At 38.3% G+C, this 24,371-nt stretch overlaps 1 protein-coding gene across 1 annotated transcript in view; it reads right to left on the bottom strand.

The window, feature by feature from the left end:
* Positions 1 to 4,185: 4,185 nt before the first annotated feature.
* LOC129732157 (uncharacterized) overlaps positions 4,186 to 24,371 on the bottom strand; it is a 35,196-nt gene continuing 15,010 nt past the window's right edge. Inside the window, exons 2-4 of the mRNA XM_055692717.1 lie at positions 17,658 to 17,892; positions 4,924 to 5,060; positions 4,186 to 4,858 (exon numbers count right to left, since the gene is read on the bottom strand). Coding sequence (XP_055548692.1) covers positions 4,747 to 4,858; positions 4,924 to 5,060; positions 17,658 to 17,765 — 357 coding nt within the window. The 5' untranslated portion in view covers positions 17,766 to 17,892 and the 3' untranslated portion in view covers positions 4,186 to 4,746. The remainder of the gene's footprint in view (positions 4,859 to 4,923; positions 5,061 to 17,657; positions 17,893 to 24,371) is intronic.

The following is a 24,371-nucleotide window of genomic DNA, read 5'->3' as shown; positions in this document are numbered from 1 at the left end:
ACTCTTTGACAACCCATTTTTAATGAGTCCAGCCACACAAGCTTCTGGAGCAACGGATAATGTGGTTGTGGCATATTAATTTTGCGAACGATATTTCGATATTAAATATTCACGGATTTCTGGTATTTATATATCAGCTAAAAGAGTGTAATTTTCAAAACAAACGTGATTTTATATCATTGTCCTTCAATTTTTCAATGAAGAATTGAAATCGCACTAAATCGTATGAATAACAGTTGGTACATGGGCGAACTGTTATTGTAGCGATTTCGAGCAGATTTCGAACTGTTTTAAATCGGAATTTTAAAACCGATGGATAACGATAGAAAATTTTTAAAAAATCTTAATTTTATTTGAATGTGTGAATGAACCGGTTCTTAGAAAAGAGCGAAAGAATGAACGGCTCACGAAAAAGAGCTACGGTTTTTTGAGCGCACCAAAACTGATGGATTCGCGCACACCCGAAGTTTACCGAGAAAATACGAACTTTCAACGCTCGTGAATCATTGTGAACTATGAGCCGTTCATATGAGTCTGTTCGGAACGGTGAGTGAGCGGTTCAGAGCCGCTTTTGCAAAAGAGCCGTTTCGCACACCACTATGTGAAGTCTTGCTCTTCGGCCTAAATAACACAGTTATACATTTTGCCAAAGCCCGTCGACATGTTGAGCAGGAGTGCAGGAGAGCAGGTCGTTTCACACCTCCTGTTTTACTGGTCTTATTTCGAAAAATGCACACGAAAAAGCAGGTCTTCTTCACACAGAGTTCTATTCCACAAAATCAATATGCGTCGAAGCGAAACTAATTTAGAACACTTTTATGTTAAATTGAAATAAGTCTTAGAATGATCTTTCACATTATGTGGATGTAACCAATATCTTCTTTTCAATGATAGTACAAAGGATTTAGCAAATAGGATATGCAATCTCTCTGGTGCAGCGATACTATGTAAATCGCAGATTCTAAAGCAAAGCAAAGCCTTGCTACTACATTCTAAATCGGAACTCGACATTCTGTCATACACCGACTTCGCATCCAACTGTTTGAGTGTACATGACAATTGCGGGGCTAGCACTACGATCCTACTGACAGTGTCAGTCTGACACTAACAGTCTCTTCCGAGCCGAGACTCGAACCTACGACAACTTGCTTGGTAGGCTAGCATCGTACCTCGAGACCATCTGGGACGGTTCGAGATCGCAGATTCTATAACCATTCGAATCCTAATCACTTTTCGTGACGGACGCAATTTAAATATTCCTTTCATCCCCGTACCTTTCAGTAATAAAAATTTGCAAATTTCTAGATCAATTATATTATTCGTACTCATACGTCAAAAGTGTAATATAAAACATCTTTCAAATGCTTGTGATAACCATTATTGCTGGGAAACTTGAGAGAATTTCAAAGTAATAATATAGAATAAACACATAGCCGCATTATAAGAGTGCACCTGTAGTGTTTTCGCATGGCAGATTTATACCAGTGTGTATGACAGATTTCAATAAAAGAAGTATAAATTCTATTTATTTTCCGTGTAAAATGCGTTCTTTCCACCACAAGGGAGCGCTGCAAAATTCACTGAGCACTCAGCAGTTTTCGAATCACAGATGACCTTCCGTTCTGTGGTCCAGCCTTAGATGCGGTCAACTGGACTCTCATCATAGATAGCAGAAATTCAGTGAAACCAACTGAAAATCAGCATAACAGTTTGAAAACTCGTTATGTTTTGAAAACTTCCGCCATAAACACGTTTTTATTTACCTAACAACTGTCATGACAACGACGCCACTACAGCTTCAATTTGTTGTTTCTTATCATAGTGATCTGATGGTTTTCTTACAGTTTATTTTTGTTTTTTAACCCTGGAAAGATTATTATATTTTAATGTGCGTATAAGGATAATCTTGCGTCAAATAGACTTCCGATTTTTAAATAATTGAAAATGCAAAATTTTTCTTCATAAATTATCAATGAATGGTCATTACGGTATTAACACAACAATAAATACAAACACCAGAACAAAACAAAACGAACATAAATGACTATTTAGATGAAGGAAAAAAAACATAAATGACTCATTCCAATCTGTTACGGGAACTTATTTTTATTTATTATTAAAAATGAGATTGTAAAGAAAAAAAAACATGGAAATAGATAGTATTAAGACAATTGTAAAGCTTAATGATCAACTATAATGTACTATTTTTCTTCCATTGCCTCTATATGCACTATTTTTCCACATACCCAAATTAAACGCTCTTGCTGGGTGAGAACACCGTGAAACATCGAAGACGCATGAAACTGAATTTGGCTCAGTGTACTGTTTGCATTGAAAAGCAAACTTTCGAGCTTTTCAAAAGCTCTCGCTCTATTTCGCTACGCTTTTTCGTTTGGTTTCAGTCTTTCAGTCCTTTCAGCTTTAACACGAAACGTTATCATATGGATAGTCTTACTTTTGTAATTTGCGCCTGCAAGCATATGTAACGGTGATATTAGACTTTGATATTTTGACGTAGAGTTACGTAGAGTTCTCAGGAAACTTGGCTATTATGGGGGTGTAAAATGAAAATCTAAAAACAGAAAAAGGGAAAAATATGTCCAATTTCAAATTCTCAACTAAAAAGACGGTAATTCCAGTACGGTCGCCTGAATTATATGCCTGGTAAACCGGGAATGCACCCTGTTGGCTATATAAGAATCTGCTGCTGCTCAATCCAATCAGTTCACTAGTTAACGGCCATCAGGTCGGTCCTAACTGAGCAGCAACGGGTAGCAGAAGTAACGGTGCATTGTTGCGTTCGGACGTTATAGCGAATTCTTTAATTGATATAAGTGACGATTACGACAGACTATCTTCCCATAATAAGTAACTTTTAAAAATTTTAAATGGTAACTGGGATCGATTTATGGCTTATTCGTATCATCCCGGTTCCTATAATTATCATATAAGCTGGTATTCAGCCATCTTTGTCTATTTTCCAGGAACGTTGTTTCCAGAGAGTTATTTCATTAGTACAGTCAGGTTTTTTTTTACGCGGGGGATACGTACCTCGTAAAAAAACGGCGATAATTCGAAAATCCGCGTAAAAAACCGCGCTAATTCAAAAATCCGCGTAAGAAAAACGCGTTAATTCAAAAATCCGCGTAAAAAAACCACGTTTTTTTTTAAATCCGCGTAAAGCAGTCCAGCAAGAAGGGCTTTAGAAAAAACCAGAGACGTTCTAGAACCAGGATTTAAAATTGTCCTCTTTGACGGTCATTCCGGATCTTTCGGTGAGCGGAAGGTATTTATTGGACTAAGTCTTTTAGTAGATAAACACTTAAACGTTTCTGGTTCGAAACCCACGTTAATTCGGAAATTCCAAAAAAAATTTTTGAATTAGCGCGGTATCGCGTAAAAAAAACGCGTTAATGCAAAAATCCGCGTAAAAAAAACTGCGTTAATTCAAAAATCCGCGTAAAAAAACCGCGTTAATTCAAAAATCCGCGTAAAAAAACCTCGTATAAAAAATCCGCGTATAAAAAAACCGCGTAAAAAACCTGACTGTAAGTTGTTGTGATTGATCACTCTCGAATACTACAATGAAAGTAATATAATAAACAACCTTATGTAGTTCAGCGTCAATCTTGCGATCGTGGCTTTGCATACAACTTTTTTGTTATTTTTCTCTCACGACGCCTGTCAACAGGTGAAACGTTTCTTCCGTACAAAGTCAAAAAGTAAATTGTGACAATAGACCATTTTACGAGACGTTTCAAAACTTTACTCATTAATGCAATTTTGACAGGTAGCACTGAACTGCTGACATAACGCACGTAGAAGCAACATGAACATTAGCGTTGAAGTAACGTAGATGAAATAACTATTGTTTACGTCAAATAGGTAATCAGAATATCGAACGATTCAACAAGAGTTTCTGTACTCTGTTGAGATAGTTTGATAAATTTGATAACTTTTTATTTCAATCATAAAATGCTACGGGCGGGCGTTATAAATTGCTCACAGCATTGCGGATTTCCACAATCTCGGGAACATTACCAAAATCGAAACTGATAGGAACTTTTGGAACAACCAAATTTAATTTAATTTTGGATTGAAATTGAAATAAGAGGTAAATCCAATTAGTAAGATTATGGTTCGTTCCGGTTGAAATTTCTCGTAATAAAATAACGGGCAAATCGATTGACAGTCATTCGAGCGGTTTCAGGAATTAACTCGATTTTATTGATGATTGCTAACAAAAATATTTGTTTATTTTCTCTCTTCAAGATTATTACAGCGTAACCGAACGTTGATTATTGACGTTGAATGGTTCAATTGCATTGTCTCGCAGTATTTTTAGTATATGTATGTATACAAATGATTTCTGTACAGAGAAAACAAGTCTTCCTAGATGTACTCTTGCTCAAAGAGAAACGGCAATTAGTCTTCGGGTACCATTCACTTGCAATGCTCGATTTGTTTTGTTTGTGTTTAACAGTAGTTAAGCTGCGCTTAACAGCGTATGTTGGATTATGTTCTACTTGTTAGAGAAGATCGTACATTGAAGGTGTTGGTCTTTCGTTGATCCTCCGCGGCAACCTGGCTTTTTGTTTTATGTTTTTTCTTCATGGGGCTTATTTTTGTAAATAATGATGTACAGAAAACAGCTTCTTTTTCTCAGTTTGTGGTTGTAGACGGAATACGACTAGTTCTAACGGGTTCAACAATCGAAAGTGGAATGAGGAGCTCCAAACAAATGGTTTACTTTTTGAAGCAGGAGATTGGGTTGAAGTAACACTGACGATACCGGATTTGACGTTTCATTTCCGGAGCCCGGTACAGCTGGTCCCAGCCACCTCCATTGCCGATGGCACTGTGAAAAGGATATTCAATTACAACGTTGTTACAGCTTCGAAGTGAGGTGTGAAGAATGCTTACTTGTTTTGTGCGTACTGGGCCAGCAGCTGAAGCTGTAACCGGTCCAGTCCGTAGTCATCCAGTTGATTAGTAGATATATAGGGGTTGTAGTTTGCGTACAATTTTCGCAGCTCGCTCATGTTCATCTCGGGAGCATCCTGAAATAAGAGTAAAGCGAAAGTTTGTTTGATTAACAAACAATAATAAGTCAAGACTGCTTCTCAATAACAAAAGTTGTTTTGCGCGCTTCTGGGTAGTTCAGAAATAGCAAAATAAACTCAATGTTTGCCAATGGAACTACCGTGCTGGATCGAAACCCGTACAGTATCGAAATCCGTACACCTTGAGGTTTTTCTTCAATTTTAAGCATTATAAGAAAAAAAATTCATATGATAGTTACATGTGCATGTCCGTTGAACTGTTGGCTCTTTGTTAAATTAAACTATGCGTCAGTAGGCCATGAAATAAAAATAATAAAAACAAAAAATCAATCGTGTATCGGTTTCAGTTGTCATTTCGTTGTATCGTTAGAGAATTTACTAAGAAAACGTTCTTCAGATGAAAACGTTTTTCAAGTGGGATATACGTGTTTTACTCTGTGAATCTTCTTGAAATTGATGGAAAAGGTAAGTCTTCGTCATTTTCGAGCTGTAAGTTGTCTGGTGAATAGTGTAAATTGTATTTATTCAACAAAAACTGTGCCGTACGGATTTTGATTCTTGTTAATTGCTTGAATCGAAATCCGTACAGCGTGTGTATCATGCATATATTGTTGAACTTTCTTCTTGTTTTCAGCATATAATGGAAGAAAACAAGTATAAATATACGGCAAACAATTTCGAAGGAGCTGTGACTGAGGTGCGCTAGGGAAAGTCGTACCGGGAAGCTTCGAAAGGTTCCGGCGTTCCGGTTGCTACAATAAGGGGTGCCGCAACGAAACGCTACGAAGAATTGCACTATTTCAGCTGATATAAAAAATTAAGAAAACCGTGTGAAACTTTAGGAACAAATTGATCCTCAAAATATATTTATTCGTAAATTTAAAGATAAATTATAAATAAAAGATGTTCATTTATGTACTTCTATATCCATACGGATTTTGATTTATTTCTGTATGGACTCTAATCCAGTCTATATCGCGTGTGTGCGGATTTCGATTCAAAAGTGTACGGGTTTTGATTCAGACAAAAAACTGTGTACGGATTTCGATTCAAAACATGTTCTATTAAAACATGATTTTTTCGAGTTTCAGAGTGATTTTACTCATTTTGCTAGAAAATAGTGATAAAATATAAGTAGACTTATATGTAAACATGTCAGTTTAAAGCAATATGTGATTTCTTGATTTCATATTGAGCGTCGAAGATTATCATGTGCTTAGATGTACGGATTTCGGTCCAGCACGGTACGCGTTCCCCTGAAAGTGATTATTACAGACTATAAACAATAACTTGTTGACGAGGTAACCGGTTTTTTTTTATATTGGGAGGCAAAATAAAATATACCTACGCAAATTTTTCTGCAAATATAATGAGTACGCTTGTTATTCGCGGGCACTAACATAAGTGATATTCATGTTACCCAGCTGACTTAAATGTGCTATGTTTATTGAAAAACTGCCAGCACAACTAAATGAACATAATTAGATTAATTAGCTTCTAACAGTTTCCAGCGTTATGATTTACCGGTGCTTCCTAAACGTCAGGTTGGCTTATACAGTAACATCGTAACATGCGAATAAAAACTAAAATGGATGATTCGTAAGCTGTGAGCAATAATAATCTCAATATTGCAGCTGATTTAGGTGCCAACAATGAATACTTTAGTAAAGTCCTTATTAACTTGGTCAATCTTAACTAGTTAAAAAAACACTACTCTAGGAGTTACAATACTTGACAAAGTTAAACAATTTAAAAATTAAAAAAAATCTCTACTAAATTACCGATTAACAGGTTTTCAAAATATATCGAAAATCATCACAAAAATATTGAAAATGAACTCTCTATGAAAAAACAGAGGTTCATTGAAAAGGGAACGATATATTATTTCTAAAATGAATCAAAAAATGTATGTACCATGTTATAGAAGCAACAGGTAAGTCATTTAAAATACTCGGATGAAAGTTAACTAGTCATTGAAAATTTTCTGAAATAAATTCTTTGGCATACCTATATCATATAGGGCTATATAGGCTATATGACTTTTCGAAAATGCCAAATGGGCTTAGTTCTAATGTCAAAGAAAAGATGAAATTGAAACATACAACATGTTGGGACTTACGCATTAAACTGGGACCCGGTTAGATGTGTTGCGCGGTTAAAAGTGATGGAATAATTTCCTCTATCTAATGCTGTGTAAATTTTCAGATCGATCGGTGGAACTATAATTTTGCGCCAATTTTTATTAAGTGTTCAAACGGTTTTATATGGGAAAATCCACCTTTCAAAACGTGTTCTTTAGTGATATTTATTCATTTCGTCAATCATATGTAGACTGGTTACATTGTTTTATTAAAAATTCATAAACACAATACAAATTAATTTTGTATTTTCAGCCTCAAGGACTTGAAATACTGTTTCAGTTCATACCGGGACATCGTAAAGTCAATGGCTTTGCAGTGTTGATTATAACAAATCATCATACTATTTATAGGTCAATTTCCATATGATGATGGTGAAGAGCAAATTACCTACGGCGTCGAAGTTGTCGAATGGGTACATAAAAGTTTCATTGAGAAAGTAGTACTGCTGAGTCAACGTGTTGCGAAACGATATCGTTTACAAATGAAGCCATCGCGTACTCTTGCCGTTCTTTTAATGTTTGAATGTCAATCAATATGCAGCGAGCTTCATTTGACGGAAAACGATGTGAGGTCCAACCTAGCTAACGAAGAGCATATAGTATAAATTGCTTTTGTACTGATTTTTTTTTTCATGTATGCCAGGACGAGGAGACCACACAATGCTACAATATTCCAGTATTGACCTCACATACGCAATATACAAAGTTTTGATAGTGTATACAGGTCTTGAAAACTATAGCGAAGCGTTTGATAAACCCTAAGGGAACATTCATAAATGACGTAGCATTTGAGGGAGGAGGAGGGGGTTTGCAGTTTTGTGACGAAATGTGACGAGGGGGAGGGTAGGAGGTCAAACTAAGCTACGTAGCAAATATGAAACTTAGGAAAAAATGTTTCTTTTCTAATTGTTCTAATTTATCTCTGTTTTGTCTGTTTAGGGTTATTTTTATTACTTTCTTGTTTTTCTTGTTCATTTATGTGTTTTTGGTGTGCTACAAAGCTACGTAATTGTCTAGAGGAAGTCTTGACTTTGTGTCGAAATGCTACGATGGGGGAGAGGGGAGTCAAAAAACTTAAAAAAAGGCTACATCATTCATGGATGTTCCCTAACATGTTATTTGCCTTGTGTATGAGAGTGTTACAGTGGTCGATGAAACTAACTTTGGAATCTATGATTAGTCCTAAATCCCTAACTTTTTCACATTTTTCTACATTATGATTTCCTAATGCTATTACAATTTCGGGCGTTGTTCATTTTCTGCTAAATGATGTTGCATATCATTTTTTCACGTTTAATTCCAGTAGGGCTTTCCTACACCAGCGATGTGTAATGTGTGGATTTCATTCGGAAATACATTGAGATTTTCGTGATTTTTTTATTTCCAAAAACAGCTTCATGTAGTCGGCATATAATAGTTCTTCAATATTTTTGAGGATGAAGGAAATGTCGTACAAAATAAAAAGAAATGATCCTGAGTGGGAGCCTTGGGGAACACCTGAAGTGAATGGGGTTTGACTTCTTTCCATTCAATTTTATTATTTGTTGCCTAAATATGATTCTAGTCGCTCCAGGAGACCAGACTCAATTCTAATTTTTTGTAGTTTAGCATTGCTATGTCAATACTATTAAATGCTATGCTGATGACCGTTTAACTCTTAAAAATATACTAATGCGCTACATTGCAGGTAATTTTGATAAGATAAATTCTTCTGAAGACTGTAAGACGCTGCGATGCTTGTAAGTAGAAAAAGTTATTTACCTCAAACTGATTGAATATCTGATGATCGGCTTAACATTAATTTTTTCACTAACACTGCTGCAGTATGCTGCTGTTGCAAACTCACTTCACGTAACATACTGTACGGATGCACTCTGTTTCCGTCAGCGCTCAAAGTCATTTTCAGTTGAGAGTGAAAGTTAACAGTGTCATTATCGCTTGATAATTCTATATTGAGCATGACTGGTTATAACTGTAGAAAAGGCTCCATAATACATTACATCAATCACTATTACATTAATCATTGAAAAGTCATCGAAAACCAATCAAAGTGGAGGAAACTGCATACCGACGGTCACGAGGAATCCAAACCTATCGATTCGGGATTTGACAGATAAAATCGGAATACTCCCACACCACGGTGCAACGAGCCAAGAAAAGAGCTGGACTGTCAACGTACAAAAAGGTAAAGACCCCAAACCGCGACGAAATGTAAACAAATCGGCCAAAACGAGAACACGGTAGTTGTATGGGACGATGTTGACCAAATCTGTCTTTATCATTATGGATGACGAGACATACGTCGAAACCGACTATAACCAGTTTCCGTGACAAGAATTCTACACGGCGACAGAAGGGGCAAGGTGGTAGAGACATTTAAAACATTAAATTGCCGAAATTCTCAGGCGATATACTCGTGTGGAGAGAAGAGCAGCATTTTTGTATCAACCGTAACCATCAAGCAGGAAGTTTACGTCAGCGAGTGCCTCCAAAAACGACTTCTGCCAATCCTGCAACAGCACACGGGTTCTGTGCTGTTTTGGCCGGATTTGGCCTTAGGCTACTACGACAAAAAGGCCCTGGAGTGGTATGCGGCCAACAAGGTCCAATTCATGCCTAAGAATAAGAACCCGCCCAACACCTCAGAGCTGCGCCCGATCGAGCAATACTGAGCCATCGTAAAGCAGAAAGGGATTTGGTAAAAAAAAGTTGTCGGGAGCAAGCAGCAATTCAAGGCGAACTGTCGTGTAGCAGCTGAGAAGGTCAACAAATCGAGTGTACAAAATCTGATGCAGTATGTGAAAAGGCCCGAGCATTCGTTTTTCACCGCAGAAGAACTAACCATTTTTTTGAAATAAAAAGTAATGTATGAACTTCAAAAAGAAAAAAAAAGAATTTTTAAGTTAAGAATAAACATACTCTAAAAGTTATATTACCTTAGAGCTTTTTGGTCGTTCCACCCTGGTTAAAACAAACCATGTTTCTGAATCAAAAGCATTTTTTGTATAGAAAACCTATTAGAGTTATAGGAATTCTTAACATTGCTTATTTCAAAGGGAGGCAGGGAATCAAAAATTTCAGAAGAAAAACCGTTACAAAATTTATGGATAATCCTTAAAAAGGAACGATGAAACAAGAAATATACGCATTCCATAGAAGTCACCAAAAAGTATATTTTAGACTCAAAAATACTGCAATAAACCCAAATTATCCAAATTATTTTTCTTATGCCAGTGGATAAATGCTTAGGATTAAATAGGCTGCGATTTTTACCGGCTGTTAAAAGTGGTATTAAATTCCACATCTTGGCGGATTTGTTTTGGTCGGCAGTGAAGGCAGCCATCAATTCGTTTAGTCTTGATTTAGGTACGGGACACACGTTTTGTTTTGTTTTAATTTTTTCTCGTGTGCGTGTTTGTCTTTTTTTGTTCTTACAGTTTGTGTCACGTGTACTTTGCAGTGAAGGTTCTCCACTGACTCGTGCAGCGATTGTGAACTTTTAGTGTTCGCTCGCCTGTAAGGGTAAGCAAAGAAAACAGGAAGCAGGAAGACATTACCCGCCGAGAACTGTTGGAGCCGGAGTTGATGAATATAGCTAAATGAGAAGATGCGACGCAATCATACTTCGGCGATAAATAAATAAATAAATAAATAAACAATAAATAAATAAATAAATAAATAAATCGCTCTTCTCTTCAGGATACGATTGGATAAGCTACATTCATGCAACTTAGAAGTCGTAGAGCGCGTGATAGGGTGGCAGCCGATCATTGCGAGAAATTGCAAATGTGGATAAAGAGTTGGTTCTTCAACTACAGCATCATCAACGTGCACTGTCCACATGAAGGTAGACCCAACGACGAGAAGGAAGCGTTCTACGTGTAGCTAGAGCAGGTCCACAATATCTGCACATGACGGGACGTGAAAGTCATCATATAGATTCGTGCGAACATAGATTCGGACCACTACCTAGCAGAGATGGTCGGGTACGGGTATTTTTACCCGATACCCGTACCCGACCCGTACCCGACGGGTTCGGGTCGGGTTTCGGGTAACGCCAAAAAATATTTTTCGGGTTCGGGTCGGGTACGGGTAATTCAAAAACCAAGACTTCGGGCTCGGGTCGGGTACGGGTTTGAAAAATTCTCAACTGGTCGGGTACGAGTAATTCGATTTTCGTGCATTATGAGAATTTTATTATTAACTTTTCTAGCCTAGGTGTTTTAGCATAGTCTTGGTCTGGGAGGGAGAAACGGATACGAAGCAGCACGAAGTTGCATCGGTAACGGTATCATTGATTTCTATAGAAGAATGATTGCATTTTGCTCGACCGTGGACTTATTCAAAAAATACTTATTATGATACTATAACTTCATCATAAGTAAAGCAAATAGTATGCTGGGCTTTGCTAAGCGGTTCAGCCACAATTTTCAAGACCCGTATACTATCAAACTATTGTATATTACATATGTTAGACCTATTGTAGAATATTGTAATCTCATATGGATCAGTCCAAAATAATTCCTTCTTTACGCGCTTCGCAACTTGAGTTGGACTGCATTTCCGCTGTCATCGTACGAAGCACGTTGCATGCTCATTATTCTGCAAATACTTAAACAACGCCACGAATTTGCAATGCTATTCTTCGTCAATGACATTATTTCAATTCGTATAGACTCATCTGCATTACTATCACAACTCAGCTTTAATACACCTTCACGGCATCTTAGAACGAGAAAACTTTTTTCAGAAAAACATTGCAGAACTAAATATGCAAAAAATGGTCCCATAAATCGAATGATGTGTCAGTATAATCTACATTGTAAAACCATTGGCATAACAATGTCAAAAAAAAAAAGAAATTAAAAACTGTCTGAATTACACTAGAAATATTTAGCTCGTAACAAGAACATTGTAAACACTATAAATAATAACTGTATGAAATATTTATGTAATCTACATTTGCTTGACGAAATAAATAAACAATTAAAAATAAAAAAATAACATCCACACAAGCAATGAAATTAACAATATTTTCTGAAACATAATATTTCTGTCCTTTGGTAAGCTACGAGTTTTGAAAGTTTGCCGATTTTTTCAAAAGCATTTTTGTTGTTTAAACGTGTAAGCAATGTTTGCAAATAAACTCTTTTCGGCAGATCTCCTACGTGATTATTACTCGGGTATAAAAAAAAGTCGTTCGGTAACAGTTTCTAACTATACACTTCATCACGGTTGAGTCTTGATTTTCGTTTCACAAAATAGTGAGGTATGGGTTGTAAAATTATTGCAACTCTGCGCAAGTCCACGTAAATATAAATAAACTCAAAAATCTGAAGAAACTGACTCGAAAAATCTGTGTTTTGCATACAAATTTGCACATTTAGTATTCGTGATGTTCGAGTCATACTCGGGTTACAGCAGGAAAATAGTTGCACGCTATCAAAAAACGACGAATGTGCGTGTCATCTGTTTCGATAATTTTTTAGTGTAGTATTCGTTTCTCCCTCCCAGGTCTTGATTTGCCCTGTGACCAGGGATGCCGCATGTACAGAAATATCTGTGTTATACCGAATTTTAGATTCCTGATTGCTACGATGTGCACATAGAACTCGTCGCTTAATTTAAACTCTACCAGATATGCATTTTTCACCATTGTTGTGCGAGTTGTGCTAGTAGGGTAAATTAACAAAATAAAAATTTTCAGCAGTTTATATGAATCATACGTATGCATACAAAGTAAATAATTGAAATCCCTGATCAATTTTAATATGAGGTAACTAACGGAACCCAAATTATCCGTACACTGTTATGAATAGATATTTTGCTGCGTGATAAAAATGATCAAATTTTTCAACATCAGACGAGCGGACGTTCTCAGTGACAGATGCTACGCTGGATTCTGGGAGCACCAATACATCGCCTGGAGCTCTGGTTCATCGACATTCGTTCACATGAACTCTCGGGCTTAGCCCAACTCTTGCCATCATCTCGAGAAACCACATATGACAATCAGTGCATAAAATGTACGAGGTAATCAGGTATTTAAAAAAAAATAAAAAAAAAAATCCAGGACGGGTCGGGTACCTGTAATTACGGGTTATTTTTCTTTCGGGTACGGGTAGTTGGAAACAAACTTTTTCGGGTTCGGGTCGGGTACGGGTATTTCAAACAAACCCGACTTCGGGTTCGGGTCGGGTACGGGTTTGAAAATTCTCGATGAGTCGAGTACGGGTCGGGTACGGGTAACAAATTTCCCATACCCGACCATCTCTACTACCTAGTAGCTGCTCGCATATGCTCAAGACTCTCGACGGTGTATAATACCCGCTAAAGTCGAACGCCGTGACTAAATATTGAGCCACTGCGGTACGCCGGGATTGCTCAGGAAGAGGGGGGGGGGGGGTAAGCACTACCCACGGAAGAGCAGCTTGGCGCAGCTACTCTTGAGGATGGCTGGAGAAGCATTCGATCCGCCTTAGGTAGCACTGCTGCTGTAGCGCTACTAGATACAAGGGCTCCGAATTAAAGGAACGACTGGTTTGCCGGCGAAGGTTGCAACACCATACGAGAGCGAACGTGGAACGATACCGACGGGCAAGCGCCAACAAGAGGAACGAGATGGCGTAGCGATGAAAAAGCTGTTTCAAGTTAACGACACTCAGAAGTTCTACTGAAGAGCTGAAGAGCTCCCGCAAAGGCTACGTGACGCAAGCCGATATGTGCAGGAGCTTGAATGGCAACCTTCTTTCGAACGAGTGTGAGAGTATCGAAAGGTGGAAACAGCACTTCGATGAGCGGCTGAAAGGCGATGCAGTAGAGCGCAAGGACGGTAACGCAATTGATCTTGGTGCACGAGCAGAAGACAACAGCATTCCAGCCCTGAGCTCCTGGAGATGGAGAAGGTTATTGGCTGGTTAAAAACAATATAACAGCTTCCTCGCGAGTTATTGAAATACGGTGGAGAAACACTGAACGCTGAACGCCGCCTACAAGGTACTCGGTTCGGCAGGTTATACAGCAATACGCAAATTATGCACGACTACGGATTTCCGGGTATGTGTGTAGTTTGAGTATCAGCGGTACTCTCGAGCCCCTTCGAAACTCGAAGAGGCTTGAGACAAGATGATGGGCTCTCGTGCCTGCTGTTCAATATTGCCCTTACTTACCTTACCACTCAGACAAAGGTCTGTGTGGCCTTTGCTGTATCTAAGAGCCGACGCCATCGTACTCGATCCATGGGTGCTCGTGGCCAGTCTTGCAGGCTTCGGAGGTCTTCTTCCACTTGATCGATCCACCGTGCACGTTGGGTTTTCCTAGCAACTGATGCAACTCGTGGGTCATTCGTCGTCTCCATGATTCATCTTTCATCTACACCCCACCGTAGATCGTACGCAGCACCTTCCGTTCGAAAACCCCAAGGGAACGCTGTTCCTCCACGAGCAAGGTCCATGTTTCGTGGCCGTAGAGGACTACCGGTCTAATAAGTGTTTTGTAGATGGTCAACTTCGTGGAGCGGCGAATTTTGTTCGATCGAAGCGTTTTTCGAAGTCCAAAGTAAGCGCGATTTCCAGCCATAATGCGTCTTTTTATCTCTCTGCTAGTGTCGTTGTCGGCGGTCACCAGTGAGCCAAAATACACAAACTCAACTACCACCTCGATTTCATCACCGTCAATTAGAATCCGTGGTGGGAGACTAACAGAGTCTTCCCTCGAGCCTCTACTTCTCATGTATTTTATCTTCGAAGTGCTTATGACTAGTCCGACCTGATCGGCCTCTGCCTTGAGTGTTCATACGTTTCCGTTAGCGTCTCAAAGTTGCGTGCCATAAGGTCAATGTCGTCGGCGAGGCCAAGTAACTGACCGGACTTCCTGAAAATCGTACCACCCGTGTCTATTCCCGCACTTTCAATAACACCCTCCATGACAATGTTGAACAGCAGGTATGAAAGCCCACCACAACCCTCTTCGAGATTCGAAAGAACTCGAGAGCGTTCCCGAAACTCGCACTGTACACATCTCTCTGTCCATCGTCGCTCTGACTAATCTCGTAAGTTTGTCCGAGAACCCGTGTTCGTGCATAATTCGCCATAGTTGATCTCGTTCGATTGTGTCATACGCTGCACAGTGGTTTAAAACGCGAAAAACGTGATCGTCAGCCTTTTGAGTATAAGAATGGCATTTAAATGCTACAGTATATTCGACAAAGTTTTTGTAGATGTTAAGGGGCATCTTTTGATGTAAATAAAATTTCGATTAATTCGCCGAAAAGTGAGATAAAAATTTTATTTTTTTATTCACTCATCAAATCAAAACGAAGTCTTCAGCAAAGTTGTACATAATCTTATGTAGAAAAACTTTGCTTTGGTTTTGGTTTTATCTCTTGAAAATCGACCACATACAGGTAGTTTTATACACAGACATCCTAAAAGTTTCTAAAAATCGAAAAATACCAAATAACTTTTTCCGAAGTGATTTTAGAGGCCTACTATGTTCTAGACATTTTTTCATATTTAAAAAATACATCATTTGGCCGAACATACCTCCATACGGAAGTACCTAATCCATACCAAAATACCTCCGTATGTCCAAATTAAAAAAATAAATAAGGGTATCTGTTTCTGAGCTGACATTTCCTTTTCAGAATTCAAGCATTGGAAAAACGTCAAAGAATGTTGCTGATTTTGTTAAAAAAAAACTTGGCATTTGCATACACTAGTGACATAACAATTATTTTCGGAAAAAATCAATTTTTTCTATATATTATGTTTTCCAAATAATGCACGGAGCCGTAAATATAAATGCTATTCGTACTTTTCAATGAAAAATCAAAAATCGTTTCGATTTTGTACATCTTTTAAGGAAAAAACATGAAAAAACGCCGAAAAACAAAAGAAAACTATTTTTTTCACCCACGCCCAAGTCTTTAAGAGACTGCAAGAACCTAGTGAAACCACCTGGGGAAGCCAATACTAATATCCGTCTTCCAAGTGAACTCGTCGACTGTTGTTTTTGCAGCTTTTTGCCGCTTTTCGAGAAATTTTATTTTGAAAAAGTGCATTTTTTTATCTAAAATGTCCCTATGAAACCCTATTAAAAAGTTGGAAATTTTCCCAAGGTATGTTCGGCCGAATGATGTATTTTTTAAATATGAAAAAATGTCTAGAACATAGTAGGCCTCTAAAATCACTTCGGAAAAAGTTATTTGGTATTTTTCGATTTTCAGAAACTTTTAGGATGTCTGTGTATAAAACTACCTGTATGTGGTCGATTTTCAAGAGATAGAACCAAAGTGTCTTCAGCATAGTTTTTCTACATAAGATTATGTACAACTTTGCCGAAGACTTTGTTTTGATTTGATAAGTAAATAAAAAAATAAAATTTTTATCTCACTTTCAGGTGAATTAATCGAAATTTCATTTACATCAAAAGATGCCCCTTAACATCTACAAAAAACTTTGTCGAATACACTGTAGCATTTAAATGGCATTTTTATACTCAAAAGGCTGACGATCACGTTTTTCGCGTTTTAAACCACTGTGCGCTGCTTTGAAGTCGAAGTCGATATGTGGTGCGTGGTTACGCAGTACTCGCGGTATTTCTGGAGTACTTGCCGCAGTGCAAATATCTGGTCCGTGGTGGCGCGGGCCTCAATTAATCCCGCCTGGTACTGCCCCACGAATTCCTTTGCAATAAGAGATAGGCGACGGCATAGGAGTTCGGAGAGTACCTTGTAGGCAGCACTTAGCAGCGCGATTGCACGATAATTACTACATTCCAGCTTGTCGTCTTTTTCATAAATGGGAAACACGACTCCGCTAACGTCCCATCCTCCCAAATCGGTGGACTGGAGATGAAGAACGGAACTTGAAGAAGGCGAATGAACCACCATTGCTTGAGGAGCGATCGTTCAAGGACCGGCGAATTTAATAACGAAAATTTAAAAAAAAAGATGAAGGAAATCGGTTCAGTAGTTTTTCCGCAATCAGGATCACGGCAAAGTCATTTTTCGGAAAACACTATTCCGAGATAATCGCGTGTAAAGTTTCAAGTTAAGCTTATGCGGCCGTGGCGAGGCGCGCTGCAAATCGCTCTAACTTTCTTCCTATTGCCCAGATCTTTATGAAAATTTGTGGAAATGTTCTCAAGATGTTGTATTTGAAGATAATACAATAAAAAAAATTTCGGTTTTTTGAAAACTGAAAAGGTATATAACCCCTTAAAAAACGCGTCACCTCGAGGTTCCACTGTTTTGGTTAAGTTCTGTGGTCAATTAATAGGACCATAACTAGTACAATATTATTTCCCGTTCGATCATCGTTCTTCTCTACGTTTCAATACCGTAACTAATTTTTTGCTGGTGCATATCAAACATAGCACTTTCTATTTAATTTCATACAAACGTTCACTCCCATACAGCAGTAACTATACCAATACGAGTTAACGACACTTACCTGGCTGTCGATTGCGTTTTGCGGTCGCCCTGAAGTTAATTTGACCACACACAGAAGCAGCGCTAGAGCCAGCAGAATTTGCCTCGAGGTCACACTCGTAGAGTTCATCCTGTCGGATTTTGTTTCTTGTTTCCGGGTTATGATAGGTTGCCTACGCGGAAAGCCGCCAATAGCGAGCGAAGACAATTTTTCCGAATAAAAAACAAAACCTTTACGCAAAAATCCGGTACTGAATCTGAAAGCAGACGATTTCAAGCGAAAGGAAAAACCATCAGTCCTGGTAACGTGCTGCTGAACGATGCAGTAGACAAGAAAGGAAATGCAATTAATTTTGCGGTTGTACTATATTTCCTTCGTGTCTCTGTGCTTGTTGGTAGTCTTAGCCGCTGAATTGAGACATAAATTTCTTAGTTATTGAGATCGTTATATAACATATGATAAAGACAATGCTTTGGACCTAGGGGCTTCGGAAATCATAGGCTATAACAGAAGCGATGCTAGGTGTAGCAAACCGATGGTTCGCCAAACACACGGCCATGAAACGTGTGATAATGGAGGATTGGTTTTTACTATAAAGATTAATATTTATCAAGTGGTGTCATCTCTTGGAACGATAAACGTTGATAGTCTAGCTATGGTTGTTCATGAATTGAAAAGATAATAAATGCAGAGTTGATAGCAATCGTGGGTCCAGTGCTATTTGGTTCCCGCCAACTGGAAAAATAAAGTCATAACCTACCAGCCCTAATAAGAGCGACGCACGATACCAGATAATGTAGGCTTCCCCGTCAAATGAGCCTCGTAATAGTGTGAAAATATGTTCTCCTCTTGTTTCGCGTCGGGCGTGCTTCCGTTTGTTGGCGTAAATTTACTCATTATTCAAGACCACATTGCGGAAGACGGTTTGGTTCCTTTTCATCGGTAAAACGATAAGACGTGAGGTTTAACTTTCAGAACGGATGTCACCGAATGACGAAGATCTTCGGGCCCCTTATGGATTCACATAGATCTTACTGCAGAAATTAGCTCATAAATTTACGTCTGCCTAGGTCAGATCGTGATTTGAATCGAAAGTAGTTCGGCTGTTGGCCGAAATTTGCTCGATTTAAGCAGATATTGATTCTTTGCTAGAACATGTGCTTGTTCACTATTTAGTAATGTCAACCGAGGAACAAATCCGATTTTTTAAAGTCAAATATGCACATTAATTAAAACTGTTGAAAAGAAAAATTCATAGTCAGTTTTGTGTAGTTTATCAAAATACTTGAGTGATATCTATTGAAATTGTTTATCGTCGAAACCGGCTTTATCGATGGAGATATTTAAAAAGAAAACACCGTCTGATATAATATAATAAACTAGATAAATAATAAATATAAATAAATTTGAAATGTTACATATGAAATTCATAGTGAAATTCTACTCGATACACCTACACATTGAGTAAATGGATCCATTTCTAATTTGATACCCCTTTTCCGTAAATTGATTTTAATTGAATACACCGTAAACGGGTTAACGAAGTCTAGTTCAACAGACATTGGATTGGAGTGCTGTTTATCGTAAACCTTTGTAAACAGTTGTTCTAGGAAAAACCTGCTCTATTTCCACCTTCCTTCGTAGGCTAATGACAGTTTGATAGTGAAAGCTTGTAAAACATGAGGCGGAGGAGTGGACTAGGCTGCACGCATTTTTTCGCCCAACTTCACTGCGTAACGCTTTAATGTGAGTTTACGCTAGGAAAATTTGAATTTGCCACAAACGCTAGGTGTTAGTACTGTCGGAGCAAGAAATGAACAGTAATGTAATAGATAGGGGCTCATTGCATAAATTTTAGCAATGCCGGTCAAGAATTGCGGATCACTTTTTTGGCAATTTTTTATCCTACCAGTAATATGTTTCAGTGTTTACCATCTATAACGTCAAATAAGCACGAACTTTGGAAAGGTAATGATGAGAACGAGTGGGGCCTTCCAACCTGCAGCTTTTTAGCGGCCATATCAATACCCATATGAATAAGACAAGTTTTATAAGCCAGTTAAAAAATGAATAAAGTATGTAAAAGTTGTTTGCAAAATTTTTTAGTCAATTTCTAAACCTGACGCACTCTATTAATTCAAAGCACTGTACTAGAAAAAAGCCATGCAGAAGACGAACAAGAAATAACAGAAGAATGAAGATATCGATCAAGAATATACAACGTTTTTTCAACATCGTTTTATAGCGCTTACTACATCACTGTCTTTCGGACTACGGGACATGTTTTCGAGGATAATCTGGTCAGCACACTCGGGTCTGATTTTTACAGCGCTACACTTACGAGACTTCAAACAAAAACTATACCACTGCAAATGACTTTCACTTTTACCTATCAAAGTAGAATAACCGGACGACGGTAAAACAAGCAAGGGTAAAACTGTCAAGTGTAATAAATGTGCCGAATCCAGGATGTACATATTCTCTTACTGACAAAAATAATATTATTCTTCCATGTCTATCCCAACGGAAAATGACTTGCATGGCCCCGGGGAAAAGCTTTTGATGTGGCGCGAATGTATCACATGGCAGCCAATTATCCTTTTGAAATAAAACCAACCATTTTCTTGAATGGACAAATTCAATGGTTTATTCAGGACTGCTAGAGTATTTTTATACACATTAACAACTTGGGGCCATTTCATTTTATGATGAAATTAAATTCAGTAGTACTGTGATAATGAGGTTGATTGCATTGAAAAAGACCTTAGTTGTTTCAATTTCTTCCAATTACGCTCAATCAAAAAATTTAAATTCCAGCCACTTAATTGAATAAGTGACTTGGAATGCTGCAGTTATAAAGAGATCGTTGAATAAAATGGCGGTCAACAGAGAGTCCGAACTTCGAAGAACGGCAACTGAAGAAAACCACGAAAATTCATCAAAATTGTAATTGTAAAATTTTTTGTTTTTTGAACAAAGAAATAAAATATCTGCATATGTATATGTATACATATGAACCCATCTTTTGGACTTAAATACCGAGATGTATCAACTGGTTTTGTGAATCCGGATTCCGGATGAATTAAGCTGTATTCTACGCAAGTTCCAGAGAACCGGCTTTGCCAGCAGATGGCGCCACCTTCGCCTTCTCGAGAGGTTGTTGGCCACGTTCGGTTTGTTGTTTTGATTATTTCGATTTGCAGTTTTCGTTTAAAAGAACAAACACTAACCTCATCATCTGCTGCGTGATGCTCTTTTCCCACGCTTTTATGAGTATTCTTCTTCAAGCTCCTATGAACATAGTTTTATATCAAGAAACACCTATGCCAAGTTTAGTAAACACGGGCCTAGCTGTTACCGGGTAATGATGAAACAGAAAGATCGTACTGGAAAAAAACCGTAATAGATTCTTTTTGTAAATCTTTTTAAACATTGGTTTTAAATTAACGAGGTTTTGGATGAAACTTGATAAGAGCGTAATGTTTACATGTGTAAGACTTCGTCATAATATGTCATGTGGTTATCGGCTTTTAGGCGAGACAAAATTTTATGGACGAGGTTGTGGAAAGTTCAGGCCAGTCCCACTGTTGGATTGTGGTTCAGACCTCGTGAATGTTAGAAAAACTAGGGATTATTTCATGCGCAACCAGAGCCTTTCGTGTCAGAACGTAGCCAAGAAAGTCAATGCTTCTATCTGGTGCGTCCAGCATACAATGCAGAGCTGGATTAGATTCTTTTTGTAAATCTAGTTTTCAAGGCAAGGAAGCCGCCTAACCAGACCGATAAACAGAATACAGTGACCGATTCCCGCGTCAGGCAGCTGTACCACAAGTAATTGGTTCAGCCGAAATGCATCGTAATAAACAACGGGACGACACCTGGAGACACCCTAATGGAGAGGCCTGCTCCTAGATTGACCAGCTGCAGTTCGACAGTCGGCGCTTTGCATGATAAAGTCGGGATTGAACCATGTGAAACCCGAGCTCGAACTTGGATAATATCAGATGCTTCCATCTTATTCGATCGATATTCTTGATCAAAATTTCACTTGTAGAAATTCAGCTTCAGCAACTTTTATAAACGTATTTTTAATCCAAAACGTTAGATTGGACTCTTCACCATCAAATTATGCAAAAAATATGTCATGAAACGAGGTTTTATTATCTATCCAGATAAATTTGTTTATATGACGACTGAAACGGTTAGTTCAATGGGTTTATCGGCTTAATCAGTCCGTGTATACTAGCAAAAACGATTTGTTTTTTCTTATTCCGACAGTTTCGGTGACTTCATTTCACCTTTTTCAAGGAGTAGAAAGGATAATCGTTCTATTGTTAAGTGTGTTGGTGTCCAACATCGGTTGTCTGGTGTGTATTACAAATGGCGTCCCACTTTGGTGCATGTGTACCTATTTTTGTGTGCTAGACTGTATAAGCTTCTGAAGCTTTTTTTAGCACTTACTTTTTTCAAACACTTTTATGGCAATTTCACTTTAATCGGGTAATAAATATTCTAAGCTGTTGGTTTTGCGTCTTCCTCTATAGCATGAGCATGAGCATGATTGACCGCCCGCGGTTGCTACTCCGTTATTGCCAGATCAGCTGTAATTACACAGAGAACCAATGGGTGATGTTTGGGACTAACATTCATCCTCAATGTGTAAAAACTGGTGATCTTATCTTTATGTTAGGCAATACCAGCGCCGGCCGCATCCGAATGCAGGTCAAAGAAGGAGTGTGTATGGGAATATGTTGACGTGATACTCGCTTTATTGGAAGCCGAGAACACCTCTGCACTTCCACGAGAAATCACTGGGATGTTGGAGAAAAGGGTAGGGTTTGCAGCAGATTTCGTTTTGGTAAACGATGCGCTGAATTCGGGTACCGGGTTCATAGCAAATATCGCGCCTACAAGTTCATATTAACCTCCGCGAAAATTATTACGCGATTCGAACTCGTTCTGTTTGATATACCACCGAAAAAAGGGCACGCGAGAATACCGGAACTGCGATTAAATTAATACAGACTAAAATATTCGAACATTCCCTCAAGAAATCATCATGCAACTACCGAAGAGAGTCTCCCATTGGTGTATCTCAGCCGACTACACAATGTTACGAGAGCTACGAAAGTTCTATCCACGTTAACGTCTCGACACTTCTATTGTTTCCTCCAAGAGGTTATACCGAAAACTACATCGCGTTGATAATCTATCTGTAGAAAACACGAACTCATGGAAGGTATCGACGTGACATTCGGACATCTGTTTATGAAGTCCTTATACAACTACCGAAACGTATCTCCCATTGATTTATCTCAGCTGACTACACGATTTTACGAAAACTACTGGAGTTGAGTCCACGTTAACGTCTCGCCACTTCTATCGTTTCTTCGTGAAGGACCCTCTTTATACTGAAAATTATAACGGTAGATATTCGGTCACCCGGAGATATGGCTTTCTGCTTAACAGGTCGACTAACGACATTCGTCTGTTCTTAAAAAGCGATTTCCTGACTTTAAGGCAGAACCGAAGCATCATGCACGAACGCTCTATTCCTTTCTACCGATGTGGACGCGTATGGACGCGGCGTTTCACGTCGATTTTTTTTTGTTTGTCTACGCAAGAGTCGCCTTTCAAAAACAAAAATTGGCGAAATTCCATGCATCCAAAGCCCTAATAATTTGAAAAATGCAGGTACACATATTTGCCAAAACGTAGTCTCAAATTTGCGAACAAAACGCCAAACTAGCCATAATTATAAAATAATATTCAAAACGACTATTCAAAAGCTAGAAAAATCGAAAAATAATTAGCATCGATTCTGGTTAGTAGCAAAACTTGCATTTCAAACTCTCATAATCCATGTGCATGTTTACCAAAACAACTTTAGCTATTTTGTTTAGTCACTGTTAACAAATTATGATCCAATGGGGGTCTCTATCACTAACGCTATTTTGTGTAGAACAATACGCGTGAAGCCGGGTATTCAAACTCTACTTCTAACCGTGGTTTAGTTTCGACTCCATGAATTTTATCCCAAAATGGCTACTTCTAAATATTAAATGCACGCGAACACGAATAGACTGCTTGTTCACTATCCCATTGATAGAATCCTCCAGCATTTAAAGAAAAATATAATAAAATATAAAAGGAACGCTCTCACCTATGTCATCCGGATCAGATTGGGAATAAGTCTAGGCTGTTGCCTGTCCTTACTTTTTCTCACACAATATTTAACCGACACTGTGGTTGATTAGGCGGAAGTTTCACAACCGATCTCAACTTCTAACAAACAGTTGAATTGAGCTGGCTCCTGGCTGCAGCTGAAATTGAGGCCGCACCAAAAAGCACCCTTGTCCAGCGCACTAAACTCGACACCATTACATAACATACACAATTTTCTTCCTCTTTCCTGGTGCTGTTAGACCAGAATTGTCACAGTTAGTTGCTTATTAGTCACTCTAAGTCTGAATTCACAATTTCCGGGCTGATTTTTGCTCGACTAGCAACTTTACCTTTAAATTGATTCAGTTTACGATTACATTTATGAAACACTATCCGAGAACAATAAATTTAAGTATATTCAACGAGCAAATTGTGACACAGCGAAAAATTGCGTCCGTTCGCGTTCTGTTGGTTTTGCGTCTTCCTCTATAGTCTACTAATTCTTGATGAAAAACCAGATAAAAACCGAATGTCTCGACTAGCGACAATCTATTTTCTCTTATGCCGTAC

Source organism: Wyeomyia smithii, chromosome 3 (assembly GCF_029784165.1).
Source record: "Wyeomyia smithii strain HCP4-BCI-WySm-NY-G18 chromosome 3, ASM2978416v1, whole genome shotgun sequence".
In the NCBI taxonomy this organism is placed as follows: domain Eukaryota; kingdom Metazoa; phylum Arthropoda; class Insecta; order Diptera; family Culicidae; genus Wyeomyia; species Wyeomyia smithii.
Note: the sequence above shows the minus strand (reverse complement) of the source record. Positions and strands in the feature narration are given on the sequence as shown.